This window comes from Fukomys damarensis, unplaced genomic scaffold (genome assembly GCF_012274545.1).
Source record: "Fukomys damarensis isolate Sample0158 unplaced genomic scaffold, DMR_v1.0_HiC HiC_scaffold_16, whole genome shotgun sequence".
NCBI lineage: Eukaryota > Metazoa > Chordata > Mammalia > Rodentia > Bathyergidae > Fukomys > Fukomys damarensis.
In genome coordinates, this window is record NW_022900928.1 from 116,788,915 (window position 1) to 116,803,223 (window position 14,309).

A 14,309-nucleotide genomic window follows, 5' to 3' on the forward strand; every position below is an offset into this window, starting at 1 on the left:
CTGTTGCCTAAAAATGGCTTTTGCTATTCTAGGTCTCTTGTGGTTCCAAATGAATTTTTGGATTTTTTTTCTAATTCTGTGAAATATAGTGTTGGAATTTCAACTGGCATTGCATTGAATGTATATAGCACTTTCGGTAGTATGGCCATTTTTACTATGTTGATTCTTCCTACCCAGGAGCAGGGGATACCTTTCCATTTTTTTATATCCTCTTCAATTTCTTTTTTCACAGTGCTGTAGTTTTCAGTGTAGAGATCTTTTGTTTCTTTTGTTAGATTGATTCCTAGATACTTCATTTTTTTGGATGCTATTGTAAAAGGAATTTTTTCCCTTATTTCTCTTTCCGTGTGTCTGTTATTTGTGTATAGAAAGGCTATTGATTTTTGGGTATTCACCTTGTATCCAGATACTCTACTGAATCTGTCAATTAAGTCTAGAAGTTTTTTGGTGGAGTTTCTTGGATCTTCAATATATAGTATCATATCATCAGCAAATAATGATAGTTTAACTTATTCCTTTCCTATCTTTATTGCTTTAATTTCTTTCTCTTGTCTAATTGCTGTGGCTAATGTTTCCAGAACTATATTGAAGAAAAGTGGTGATAGTGGGCATCCTTGTCTTGTTCCTGATTTTAACGTGAAGGTTTTCAGTTTTTGGCCATTCAATATGATGTTGGCTGATGGTTTTTCATAGATAGCCTTTATTAAATTGAGGTATAGACCATCTATTCCAATTTTTTGCAGGGTTTTTATCATGAATGGGTGTTGAATTTTATCAAATGCTTTTTCTGCATCTATTGAGAGGATCATATGGTTTTTGTCCTTGACTTTGTTAATATAATGTATTCCATTTATTGACTTTAGTATGTTGAACCACCCTGTAGCAAGGATGAATTTTGACAGTGATTTTCATCTCTGAACACTCTTCTCTGTACCAGGATGGGGAGGAGAGTGTTCCTCGGAACCATCCTCAGGCACGAGGCTAGGTATCAAGTAGGCTCACATGTTGGGGCTGTGGAAAAGTTGAAGAGAGAGAGGGGAATGGTAGGGCCACGCACGAGGAAAGCTTGAAATCTGTTGAAGCAAAATATATAGCTTTACCTCTCATCAACTGTCAAAGAAACTGACCTGGAAAAAAAAGACCTAGTGGTCCTAGAAGTCAGGAATTAAGACCCTATTAACTTTGGTGCTTGGCCATGAGTGCTCACACTGCAAAGCCAGAGAGTGAGGCAGAGCTTTCAGGCTGCTGCTGTTCTCTGGTTTCTAAGGACAGAAACTCTGGGTGACCCCGACAGCTGAGCCCCAGGCTATGTCTGACTTGCACCAACTACCCCAGAGCACACAGACTCCTCCCAGCTGCCATTTCTGCCTTCACCTCTCCAGCACAGCCTTGAGCATTTCTACAGAACTTCCTGTTTGTCTGCACTGGCTGTACAGGCTTGTAGGTCCCACCCAAGGTCATCTGGAGGAAGCCTGAGGTGAGGGATGGGGATCAGTTCTGCTCCCCAAAGTTCTTCCACCCACACAGGGGTCCTCTGGGCTTCATCACTCCCATGAGATCCTGAAACCTTATACCCATGTCAGCTAATAAGAAGGTCAAGGTGACCCAGAAAGGCTGATGGCCAAGATCTTTAATTTTTTTTTTTTTGGTTTGATTTTTCACTTTTCAAAAAGGCCAAACAGCAATGACTTCAGGACATGGCGTTCCAGAGAAAACTGGGAGAGGAACAAAGCCTTCCTTGGTTGGGGAGATGGAGAAAAGTCATGCAGGGAATGAAGTTTTCCAATCTCCTTAAAGAGTGTCACCAGGGTCAAAAGACTCACAGGTGCTGGGTTATAGGGGCTGTGAAAATGGACAGAATGAATGTTCCTGGAGGGCAGGGACTAAGTCAACACCAGCATTGGAAAATTTCCAGCATGTGGGCCTGGAAAATGTTCCTACTGCAAAACAGAATTTTCTGGGTGACTGCCATTTCTTCCCAACTTGTCCAAGAGGGCAAAGGCTAAAGTCACCAGGAGAGGATCTGTCTGCACTGACTAGCCTCGGGCTGTGTGCCATATGCTCATCCTCAGGACTCATTAGTGTTTAGACAGTTGCCTAAATATGCCATTGTATTAGAGCACTGTAGTGTCTTGGTTTGGGGATACCATAATATAGTCATGCAAATGACATGAAAACACACTTCAAGCTAAATGTTTAGGAACATGAACAACTTGGTGTTGAACCCCTTTTCTCACTACATCTCTCCACTGTTGGTTCCTATGGAACACTGGTCTGTGACAATGTATGGGAGAAGTCAAATAGGATATCAAAATGGCAGACTTCTAACAAGTCCCAAGAAGGTAGATGTTATTACCACTGTATTTACAAAGCTGTCTTTTCCTTTGTCTGTGTCCTTTGATGATCCAAAGCTTAGCTCTTGGGTTCTTTGTCAGCCCAATCTCTTGTCTGCTGGCTTCTGCTTGAGTGTGGCCATCATGAGCACCAGCAGGAGATTAGAGAAACTTCAGGGCATTTGTGCCTGAGACTCTTGCAACAGCTGTCATCCTTCTTAATGCAATTCTTACTAAGGCATTCGCCCACAACAGGAACAACTTGGGTTCGTGTTGTCCTTTCACCTCTTCATATATAAGGATCTGAAGTCACCACTGTTAGGTGTTAGATGCCTAGCAAATAGTTCCTTTGCTTAAATCTCTTCATTTGAACCATCTTCAGGGATCTCTTCTCCTGTAAGGTCCTGACAGAGTTTATAACCTGGGTGACTTCCCAGTCATAACAAGTTCTCTGCAGGAAGTAAATGCCACACTCTCAGTATTATTGCTGGTCTAATTATCCCCTGCCCCTAGCACAGCAAACCCAGGGCCCTTTGCACTGAGCTACACCCAGAGTTTCTTTCCTAAATTTTTATTTTTATTTTTGAGACAATAACTCCCTAATTCACTAAATTGTCTAGGCTCGGATTTAACTTGCATCCTCTTCTGCCTCCCAGCATGGAGGGATTATTAGGCATGCAGCACTATGCCTGGCTTTGCTAGTTTCTGACTGATGGCTGTGCCCTATAGGGAGGTTATCTTTGCAAAGATGGACAATCTGAAAGATGGCAAGACAATGGGATAAATCCTGGCCACAAGTTCTTGTGTGGGAGACTAACTGGTGATCCTTCCTGATGGATTCAGTCAATGTTTTGCTTATTCCCTTTCTCTGGATGATCCTGCATCCTCTCTCCTTCTAATGAATAGCTTGATTATAAACTCTATCTTAGTTTGTTTCCTGAGAACTCACCTGTGGTGATAAGTTTAGAACTTACAGAAAGAGCAGTAAAATTTTTAAAAATATGTTTTTGGGCAGAGGGAGATTTTGCATGTTGCAAGGAGCTAGTACAGAAGCAGGGTGAATCTGGCGCCTTCTGATTAGCCATTTCACAGCTTGTTGAGGGATTCCAGACCAGAACTGTACATTAACTTCTAAGAAGTTCAGAGCAAAGGTGAGATTGAATTGTCTATATACTTGATGGTAAGATGATTCTGCACACAATCTTGAGAAGAAAATAGCTCTGAAACACGATGTACACTCTCCAGGATTATGAGACATTGTGGACCAAGAAACCTGATAGATATTATTTCAAGTGAAATGACCTGGATTTTTCTGTTGGAGCAATCTGAGAAATGAACATTCTTTCTGAATTCGACCCTTGAGAGTATGCTTCATTACCAGTTTTCCTGTCTCAAACATCCTTATATCTACACACCTGCAAGAGGCTTAAACTCAATAGTCTCCTTGAAAGTACTAGGAGTTTGCCCTTCCCTTGCTCTGTCACAGGAAGACAGACCCCCTTCCACCCCCCACTACTGGAAACTTGATGATGGACCTATTGCTTTTCTCACCTTTTCCTCATAACCTTTCCGTGTGAGTGGCTGGTGCTTGAGTGTAACTATGAATCTCAATTCCATCCTGCTATGAACTCTAAGGCGATAGGAAGCACTAATTAAAATTATTACCCTCTGAGAAGATAGATACTAAGAGTTGTTGTCAAATTGCTGGCCAGAGACATTATAAACCCTATCATAACTCAAGGTACAGGTAAGGAGCAGAACTAAAACTATAGCCGAGGACATTGCCCTGCCAAATGATCAGTAAGATCCACCCAGGATCAGTTAGGTAATTCCTTCCAGACCCACCTAAGTTTCATTATGACAAAGTTGACTCTCCCAAACAATATCCTTGCTTCCAGTCTTGTCCATCTCCAGCCAAAATAATCTAAATCTGCTACTTCCATGATTGTACTACCACATTGGCCTTTCTATGTCTTAACAGCTTGCTAGTCCTGTGTATGTGATTGGAGAGTCCCTCCAATGTCTTAAGCCTTCATTCATGTCACTGCTATGGATCCCTCAACAGCTGGTATCCTTGGCTCATAACTCGTTTCTTTCCTGTGCATTGAGACAAAAACCTAATGATAGTGATGGCTCATAGCCAGAGTTGGGCCACCATGGGAGTTGTAAGGACAAATGACTTTTGATATTTCCCAAATCATATTTAATGGCTTCATACCTTCCAATTCTTGCCCAAGCCTGACTAGCTCAGAAACTCTATTTTTTCCAACCCAATTATCAAAGGAAACATTTCGATCTTCAAAATTTTATTGAATTGTTGAAGAGAAGCAGCCAATATATGTTTCGAATTTGGTCACAACTGGAATTTCACCCACACTTGACAGGTGATAGAGTCTTTTCTGAATTTGCTCTAATTTCAGGTCTCCTTGGCAGTCCCCTTTCTGTTGTCCCTTTTTGCTTCCTGGTGGAGTTTGAAGTTTACCAGGGTGGAGCCCACTGTCTGCTCAACAGTGGGAGCGGTAATTGCGATTGGCTATGGAGGAAGGACAGGTTAATGCTCATTAGAACATATCCATCAGTACCTTTCTGGCCCAGATATGAATTCAGTCGTTGGAAGCAGTCTCAGTGAGATTTCAGGACATGAGGATGCCCTCAGGAGAGATGGCTGGGAAGCAACATGTTCCCAGGTTTGACTGCTCTCTCACTCACCCGCCACTCACCATCTTTGACCCGTTTCCTACTCTTCAGATTGCCTTTCTGGTATTTTCCTTTGCTGCCACCTCTCCTGACACCCTTGTGAGGAGTTCGGTGTTTGCCCCTCCTCATGCCATGACTCTTTGATTTGCGGTTAATAGACATTGTAATTTCTGTCAACACGAGGGGCTTCTCAAAGCCCACATGTTGGGAGTCTGGGTATTTAAGGCTTTAGTCATTATGACCGCAGAGGGGTGTGGCTACGCAGATGGGTGGAGTTGATGTGGGAGGGGCTCTTTTGTGATGTCACTAGCTTTTGCTGCACTTTGGTCAGATGTGTGAAATAAGATGGTCTCTTTAGTGCGGCTCAAGGCTGGTCTTTAATTTTGAGGTCTTTCTAGGTTAAGTGAAAATTTCCAGATCTGTATTACTGAAAAAAACCTCAGGACATCAGGAGAATATAAGAAAGAACATTAAAATATGTGTCCCCTGACTGTTGGACATTTAAAAGTCTTTCAGTGTGTATATATGGATTCATGTTTGCCTCTCAGAAAATCTGGAGGTAACAAATGTACTATATTTCTTTAAGCACTTGACACTAGGAGATCCAATTCAGTAGAATCAAAGTGTATGTTTTCCTTCTCTTTCATCTAACTCAAGCTTTCTCAATGCTGATACCTTGAAGATCATAGGCTGGGTAAGTTTTTGTGGGTTGTCCCATGCGTTGTAGTATGTTTGGCAGTATCGCTGACCTCATCAGATGCCAGTAGAACCCTCACAAGATAATACAACCAGAAATTTTTCAAAACAATGCCACTTATCCTTTGGGAACCTGGGAGAATGTGTGTGGGGGGAAATGTAACCCTAGTTGAGAACCACTGTCCTGACAATTTTTAAAATTTTTGTCATAAATACTTAGTGCTCATGTAGGATATGCCATGCATTTCAATGATAGGAAAATATGGGTGGCTAAAAACAAATATAGATCTTGTGTATGCAGAACTTTCAGCTGAGAGGGCAGAAAGGCATTAATCACGCATTGACACAAATCAGCAATTTATTTCTTAGGGTGTTATTTTGACCCTAGAGGATGAGATTGGAGAGACAGAAGGGGAGGCAGAAACCAAACCAACATCACATGCAACAAGAAGCTTAAAAAATGTTAAGAAGACACCATAATGAGATTCAAGGCTGTTGGTTGGGGATGGATTGAATAGCTATGTGCATAAAGGGAGAGGCTAGGGTTAATAGCAGTGGTTTTAGAGAGATTTGATAACAGCTTAGACATGGGCCAGGGAGGGTGCTGATTGAGTGTAGAGACATACACAAGAGACAAAGTCGAGGTGACGGATTGGAAGTAGGAGGTGTGAGCAGTTGGTGTGAAAGCTGTGGCTTTTTTTTCTGTGTAATGCAGCTATCTGGATGCTTGTGCCACTCACAGTGATAAAGACCAGGCTTTGGGACAGGGATGACTGTGCACTGGTTTAAGGCGTATTGTGTTGGGTTCAAAGGGCCTTTGATTTTAATACTTCCAAGTAGAGACACTGTATTTCTTCTTTCTCCTTTGTAACTCATACTAAATTATTTGAGGCAACTTTCAATAGAACTTCACTATTCTTTTTGTCTCTTTCTCTCAACTGCCATTATCTTCACTCAAGAACTGAACATACAGCAGTTGAGTTTTTGTTTTGTTTGCTTTTTTAGCAAAAGTTTATTGAATAGAGGAAGGTAGTTCAAGTCCCATTCCCTGTATTTCTAATGTTCATTGACAAGATGCCCAATCATATTTTGAAACCCAAGTGTCTTTGGTGGCTATCATAAGCAACACTTATTTTCCTATTTTCAGGAACTAGGAAGATGGAGGAGCTCTGTACAAGTTGCTAGCTTGCCTTGTAGCTCAGAAACTTCTTTGCCCACTCTGGTCATTGTTTCTTCTACAGTCAGCCCCACAAAAGCAAAGACTACCATAAAAGCTGGCACTTAGCAAATGTGTTCCCCAGTGTGTAGTGCTCAGGTGTTAAAAAGTCTCACCGCAGAATAGAAACTCAGTAAATATTTGTGGAATATATTTGTTGAATGAATAAAAAATCCTTAATATTTTTTAACTTTCCTATTCCTCTCTATTTGTTCCACATCTTCAAGGAAGACTTCCCTTACTTATCAAGTTTTCATTTCTTTTGAAATTTATTCATTGTTCTTATAACACTGGCCCTTGAGTCTAGACAACAATGTTAATTATGTTATACCCTGTTTTATGCCTGAATTGCCATGTTGTATGTGTTAAACTTGTTTCAACAGGAAGCAGTGAGTCTTGATTCTGGTCAAGATGGACTCCTCTGGACTTTGACTCTCTTGTTAGGTAAATAGACAAGTGGCGCTAGGTGATCTCTGAGATGATCTGGTTTTGGTGTGAGCCTCCTTGTTAGAGATTATGTCTTTTATTCTACTGCATTTCTTACAGATGCTACCATGGTTCACAGTAGGCGGTCAGTACATATTTGTTTAGTCTAGCTGCTTTGGTTTATTATGGGGACCAACAGTCCAACACCATCAAGAGTGACTTTGAACTAGAGGGAGCAAGAAAGGGAGCAAAGAACATCTCCATCACACCCTGCTGGCTGGTGCTCTGTTCTGATCTCTGATGCCTGGCTCTGCTGGCTAGAATGTTTATAAAGGAATTGGCCTCTTAGGTTAGAGAAAGGTTTGCTGGATGGTCCTAGAGACTGGATACTATTTCTCTCCACATTCCCTCCCACCTCCAAAAGTTCTGCGAAGGAGAAGCTGAGGTCACAGGAAAGAAGACAGCCAGGCTTGAGAGCTGATGAAGAAACAAAGGGGCCCCCTTTGCATAGGTTTGAGGAGCTACTCTTGCTTCCAGACCTACTTGCTGAGAAATTTGAGCTTCAGAGGCGACTCACAGGCCAGGCAAGGGTGGGGCAGGGGTCTGTTAGGGTTGGCTCCTGTATCAGATATCCTGGGGTGAGGACCGAGCAAGGTTGAGTTGGCCACTGCTGCCTGCTTTGTTTCTCTTTCCATTTCTGTCCCAGTGTTGTGTGAGCCAATGGCAATTTAAATGGAGCATAATGAGCTCACTCCTTAGCAGGCCCAGAGTGAAACCTTCCCTGGAGAATCTTCTGTTAATACAGTCTGCTCACTGTCACCTCACCCTTTCGTCTACTAACATTTTTGGGGGGCCCAGAATGAAAAAAGCAGCACAGAGAAGATGCATGGACTACTTCAAATAACCCAGCATAGGAGGAGCAGAGACAGCTCAATAAAACTGCCTCCTCCATATCTTAACTTACCCAACAGGTATCAACTTTTGTTCTCCCTTTAACAATTTTGAATTTTTTATTTCTGATTGCTGAAAGAAAATGGATATTTTCTAGTAGTTGTTAGCACACAGAGAGACAGAACATTCCTTTTTAGAAGAGTTACCTCCAGCTCCTTCTGTCTTGTGGCTGCGGGTAGTCTTTCTGGCACAGGTAGATGGGTGTATGGTTCCCTTATTTCCTAGTAGAACAGCTAAGATAGAGGTACAGGGCCTACTGGTCCCATTCTTAGGAAGGAAAGAAGGAGTGTGTTACTGATTTAGAAGTCAGACCTCTAGCTGGATCCCTTCTCACCTCTGCAATTCAAACTTACTCCATCAGTTTTTCTGGGGAGTCCAACTGGTGTCTAAACAGGGCTGGATCTTTCCAGCAGGTTGGGATTTGAAGTTTATTAAAAGAGAGCATGGAAAAGTTGCTGACAGCCTTTACACATACTGATGACTCAGCCTGAATCCCATTCTGAAACCTAAGTCTCTCCAGATGTTGACCTTGGTTGGGGAGTGGGGACCTGCTACCCTGTTCACATGCACGCCCTGTCTTTTGTATGGTTACAGATGCTGCTGCTGTTTAAACAGACAGGGTGTGGGACAAGCTAGAGGAGGTGAAAGTGGCCAAGAGAGATGCCTCACCAAGGGCAGAGCTCTCTGATCCCAGAGCACATATAGTGTCTTCAGTAAAGAATTGAGAGAGACCAAAGATTCAGGTCAAGGGGTGGTTTCTGAGAAAAAGGAAGGATCCCCAACTCTACTCATCTTTCCCAAGATTCTGGAAAATACAGGGATATTTTAGTTCTGTTGATGGGTGCTTTTTTGCCTGAGATGTGTTAGCTTTCTTTCCTATTTTTCTCCTTTCTCATCCTTTCTACTATATTCTCACGTTATGTTACCATAAACAATTAATAAAGATTGTTTCCTAAAAGGTGGGAGATTCATCATGAGAGTAGAGCCCTTTTCCTGCTACTTTGGGGGTGCTGAGGATTGTCTGAGGGACTATATCTAGGCAACAGAATAGCCAAGGATAGACCAGGATGGCTGATCCCTAGATCATAGTCTGCTCACTGATCCACCTGGCCTTCTCTCCTTGACTTAGAAATATATCTGGCCTTGACTCCCCACTTTGCCTTTTCTGTCATACATGTGCTGTCAGGATCACAGCAAGCGAATCTAACATGGAAGGGAGGGGGAGAAAAAGTGGGTAGAAGTAGTACATTCTTCTTAGAGACAGGTTGTGAATTGGAAGGTCCTCTGGACAAATTGCAAGTTCTTATTTTCAGATATTTCTAACTTTTGTTTGCCCTTAATTTTGGACCTTTGAAAAATGAATTTCCATCCCTTTTGTTTTCCCAAGTCATCACTAACATAGGGTCACTTGGTGCAATGTATACACAAATCCGAATTTTCTCCCTAGGATGGTCCGTATAGTTTTCACTCTAATTCCTACCTATAGTAAAACAATGTGTTCCCTCTCAGAATACATGGAGACTACATTTCCCTACAGCCCAAACATAAAAGTGGAGTGGTATCCTAGGATATTTGGAAAGGGTGTTATAAAAATATCACATGTATTAAGTCATTTGACCTCATGTAGGAACAAATTTTTTTAATCCATCTGCCAACTGGGGTAAGGATCTTTGAGTTGGAGGGTTGCTGAACAATTTCACAATAAATAGGCTCGGGGATGAAGAATAACTTGGATAAAGTCATAGATTATAGGCAAAGTCAGATCCCATGCCTGGATTTCCTAATCCTCAGTCTGGGCTTCTTGCCACTGTGCCACGATGAACCACAGTTGAAATTTCTGCTCTTTCTTTTTTCCTCCCAAGTATGTTCTCTGCTTCCCTCATCTTCCTTCATATTCTTGCCTCCTTAAAATCATCCTACCATTTGAGGACCATTAATCTGAGGACACCTGGCCCATGAAAGGAAGAAGTTTTACCACAAAGAGGGGAGAGGTCCAGAGAGGCAGACTGAAATTACCACATATGAAGTCCAATGCCTTCATAATCGATGATTTCACAGCATTGTGAGTTTTATGTTGGTGCTAGTGCTTTGGGCAGAGGAAACCAGTACAGTCATTCATGGCTTAACTACAAGGATATATTTTTAAGAAAGCATCTGTAAGTGTTGCCATCATTGTGTGAACTTACACAAACTAAGATGCGTATAGTGTCACTAGGTGATATATTCTTATGGGATTATTGCTGTAAATATGCTGTAAACCATTGAGTGAAACTTCCTTATGAGGTTCATATGTATTTCTGGTTTATTTTTAATATAAGTGTTTGATATAACTCTTATGACCAAGGATGGGTCAAGACAGTATCACAATTCAGTCTTATTTCTTGAACTTGCTGAACCTCTCTCTAAGAGGCAACAGACTGAAAGTATAATTTTTCTTGGTGTCCTGCAACTACTGAAAGACTAAGCTGACAAGAAAGTCTTGCCCAATGGTTTCTGCCTGTTTGGTTTTCCTAATGCTTTTTTGGACAAAATTCTAATATTTGAAGATCCCGAAAAGTATGTTTAGTTATATTTACACTAAGGAAAGAGAGCAAAGTAACTCCTTGGCTACTCTTTCTAGGCTGGAATTCTTAGTCTAGAGCACAGAAGTTGAGTAACACTTCACCCTTCCCAGACTCTTGTTCCCAGAGAGCTGATACAACTTGTCTAGAGAAATCTTCAAAATGAAGCCTTCATTTTCACTAAGGACAGAAGACATACCCAGATGCTTTTGAATGTTACAACAAATTCCTGATTCTGGGCAGCCTTTTATTTCTCTTTTCTGGGAGAAAATATGAAAGGCAATGCCACAAACATGTTCTGGAGTGTGGTGGGGACCGTCACCCATGCAGAAATATTTGTCTCCCTAGTTGACCACCAAATGGTGATGGTGGGAGTGATACTTTCTTTATGCTGTAAGGAAGCAAAGATAAAACAGCTGAAAACGTTCTCTGCTTAGGTTGGGAGAGCCTCAGGAGATTCTGTATGTATGAACACAAGGCCTCTTGACAATTTCCAGATTTTTCCATATACTTTTGTCACATTTTTAGCTAGGGTTTTGTCAAACTTATTTGCCACTTCCTGTGACATATGTTTCAGGTAAAAAGTCTTGTCTTCTCAGAAACAACTACATTCTTTTTGGGGTATAGTGCAATATGACAATGCTGGCTTCTTGTTAAAAATTAATAATTCTGAGACAAGGATGGCAAAGCATGGGTTTCTCAGCACAGGGTTCTTTGTGATACGCAGGTTCCCTGCCTATGGGCTCACTTATCTCTCCCTCCTCCCATGAGACACTTCACAGTGTAATACACAGTTCAGGTACAACTCTGCCTCTTCATCCTCTCCTTCCCTGCCTTTGTTGCTCTCCCCACAATTAAAACCTGAGTCTTAGGTTAAAAAATGATAGACAACTGTCTTCTGTGGAAGACAGAAGTCTTCCTTTGTTCAGGAAGTGTGGAAACGTGGTTCAAAACCTTAGAGAGAGAGGATGGTTTATCTTTTGGGAATCCCCTACCAACTTGACCCTGCTAGTGGACACTGATTAATAGCACTTTGAAAAGATAAAGCCCAGGGATGTCCTTGGGCTCTTTCCACTCTAATCTGGTTCATGCTGAGCCTCTCTTCACTATGCCCACATTTCTCTGACTCAAAATGGCAGCCCACTTTTCAACCTTGTTAACTTTGGACTACATGATTGTGGAGGCTGCTTCAGCCTCTCTTTTCTTGCATAGTGCTTCCCCAAGAAACTTCCTAAAGCAAAGAGCATTATGTCACTTACCTGTTAAAAAAACAAGTCTGAAACTACAGATCAATCTACAAGGTGGAGTTCATTTCTCCCACAACATTTCAGTTTTCATAGCCCTCCCACCACCTCATTCTCTGTCTTTTATTCTCTCCCTCAGGCAATCTCTGCTGTGGTAGCCAAATTGGGTTATTTAAAAAGTAGAAAAGTTCAGGCGTTCATGGAAAACTCAGTGATCTGTACAGTTTTTTTTTTTTTTTTTTTTTTAGAGCATGGTCATCTACTAAAGTACCGTATGTATTTCAAAACAAAACAAAGGCCCCAAATTCTATAGTTGTTTCTTCATGTGAAGTCATGCTGTACCTCTTGGGCACATTTTATATCTTTTAATAGGTTATATCCAGAGCTTTTTATTAGTATGCATGTCTCCCCTACCCAGACATCAGTCTTCTTGAGGTAGATGGTCTCTGTGTGGTCCTGGGGAATAAAGCAGGGGTCGTAGTTAAAAATGTGCTGGACTAGAGTTTTGGCATCCACATTAATGATTGGAGAGGGGCAGGAAGGATTACAAAGGGACACAGGGGGACATTTGGGAGCTGTGGCTATGGTTATTATCTTGATTTGTGGCATTGGGTTCATGAGTGTACGCCATATCAAAATTTGTCAATCTGTGCTTTTGAAATATGTGCAGCTTAGTGTGTTAACTGTATATCAATAAAGACATGTTTTAGAATTCTACATTATTCAAGTCTTTGCTCAAGAGCTTTCTAGAAATAGGACAATGAAACCAGAAATGCCTACCTAAATGTACCAGTAGATATGGGCTTTGAAAATGCAGGATTTGTGTTTGAAAGGCAAAGGAAACTGTACTTAGTTTGTATCAGTTGTGGAGGTTCTTATGGCCTATATATAGACGGGTAACCTGCTGATTCAAGAAGTAATTATAAATCACATGTCATTTCTACCCCAATCACCCAACCAAGCCCTCATGGTGACTTTCAGCCATTGTGACAAAGCAACTTCAGTCATCAGGTCCTTTTATCAGGAGGGTCCATGTCACAGCCACTTATATAATGAGAGTGATGAGTGTGCTGCTTTGGACCCATGGACTTGGGGTGAAGGCAAGGAATGACCAGGAGAGCAGACAGAGGCTGTTTCAACTAGAACCCTCATGCTGGCCAGAGCAGAAGAACATGAGAAGACAGTGAAAGTCTATAGATTTAAATTTCCCACAGAGACAAAAAACAAAGAAGTTAACCTGAAAAAGAAACAAAAGACAAAGGTATTGACAGCATTTTCTGATCACAAAGATGATTCTTGGAGGAATTATCATCCTGAATTCACCAGTTTTCCAAAATGGCATACCTTTGTCAAAAGTATAGTGCTCCATTCACTTTCCAAAAGATTATCTCCAATCCTTCCCTAGCAATCTCTTCCCTCCTTCTCTTTTACCTCCCCAAATTGTGGAGCCTTTGCCTAAGCTTGTTGGCTCAGTAGACGACACAAACTCTAAATCTCTTGAAAGGGGAGTTTCTCAAACTCTTAGGAATCCTACCTTTGATAATATTTCTGGGAAAGTGATTTGGGAAGCTATGTAAAAACACATGGGTTTCCAGAGTGTATACCTTAAATTTTCTCATTTGTCTCCTTAGCTACATAAGTCAATGCCTTGGCTGAAGAGACTGCTTGTTTCCATGTCACTCTTTGTCACAAGGCCAGTGTAAAGAAAAGCCCCTAAGACCACCATGATCAACACTGACTTTTTCATCCCCCCACCCAGGGTCTCTAAATAAAATTTCTCTGCACTCTCTGAGAAACAGTGTTTCTGAATGTAATTATTTTTGTGAAAGAGTGATCTGTGGTCCCTGGAGTACCCCAGCTTTTTCTTTTTTCATGTAATAGGATAGTGGGGTGTGGTAGGTGGAGAAACAGACAAGTGAGTCAGGAGGAAATACATCGTTTTTTCCTGTTTGGAAGATTTACTAATGAAATTTATGGTTGGGCTTTGGTCTGGGGTAGGTTGAGATGCTTTATGGATATTAAAAGGGATTTTTTTTGGTTTGATAAACCCTGTAAACTGGATCAGATTCAGGCTGGGCTGGGGTGGTGGTCATGATATGCAACAACTAGATTTCTACTGGCTCAAACTTTTAGCTTCATTTGTTGGCAGTAAGAAATATGCTTTTTTTTTTTTTTTTTTTTTTTT

At 41.4% G+C, this 14,309-nt stretch overlaps 1 protein-coding gene and 1 long non-coding RNA gene across 3 annotated transcripts in view; one reads left to right on the top strand and one right to left on the bottom strand.

Moving 5' to 3' along the window:
* Positions 1-4,622: 4,622 nt before the first annotated feature.
* Positions 4,623-5,285, bottom strand: Tnp1 (transition protein 1). Of its 2 annotated transcripts, none has more exons than XM_010611943.3 (2): positions 5,043-5,285; positions 4,623-4,866 (listed from the first exon to the last, which is right to left on the bottom strand). In XM_010611943.3, the coding sequence occupies exons 1-2, from the start codon at positions 5,190-5,192 to the stop codon at positions 4,750-4,752; spliced, it is 267 nt and encodes an 88-aa protein (XP_010610245.1). In that variant the 5' UTR covers positions 5,193-5,285; the 3' UTR covers positions 4,623-4,749. The 2 variants fall into 2 exon arrangements, with proteins under 2 accessions (XP_010610245.1, XP_010610246.1); XM_010611944.3 differs by having other exon boundaries at positions 5,054-5,276.
* A 181-nt stretch (positions 5,286-5,466) lies between these two features.
* Positions 5,467-14,309, top strand: part of LOC104853762 — a 59,813-nt gene continuing 50,970 nt past the window's right edge. Inside the window, exon 1 of the long non-coding RNA XR_777875.2 lies at positions 5,467-5,724. This is a non-coding gene — a long non-coding RNA (uncharacterized LOC104853762). The remainder of the gene's footprint in view (positions 5,725-14,309) is intronic.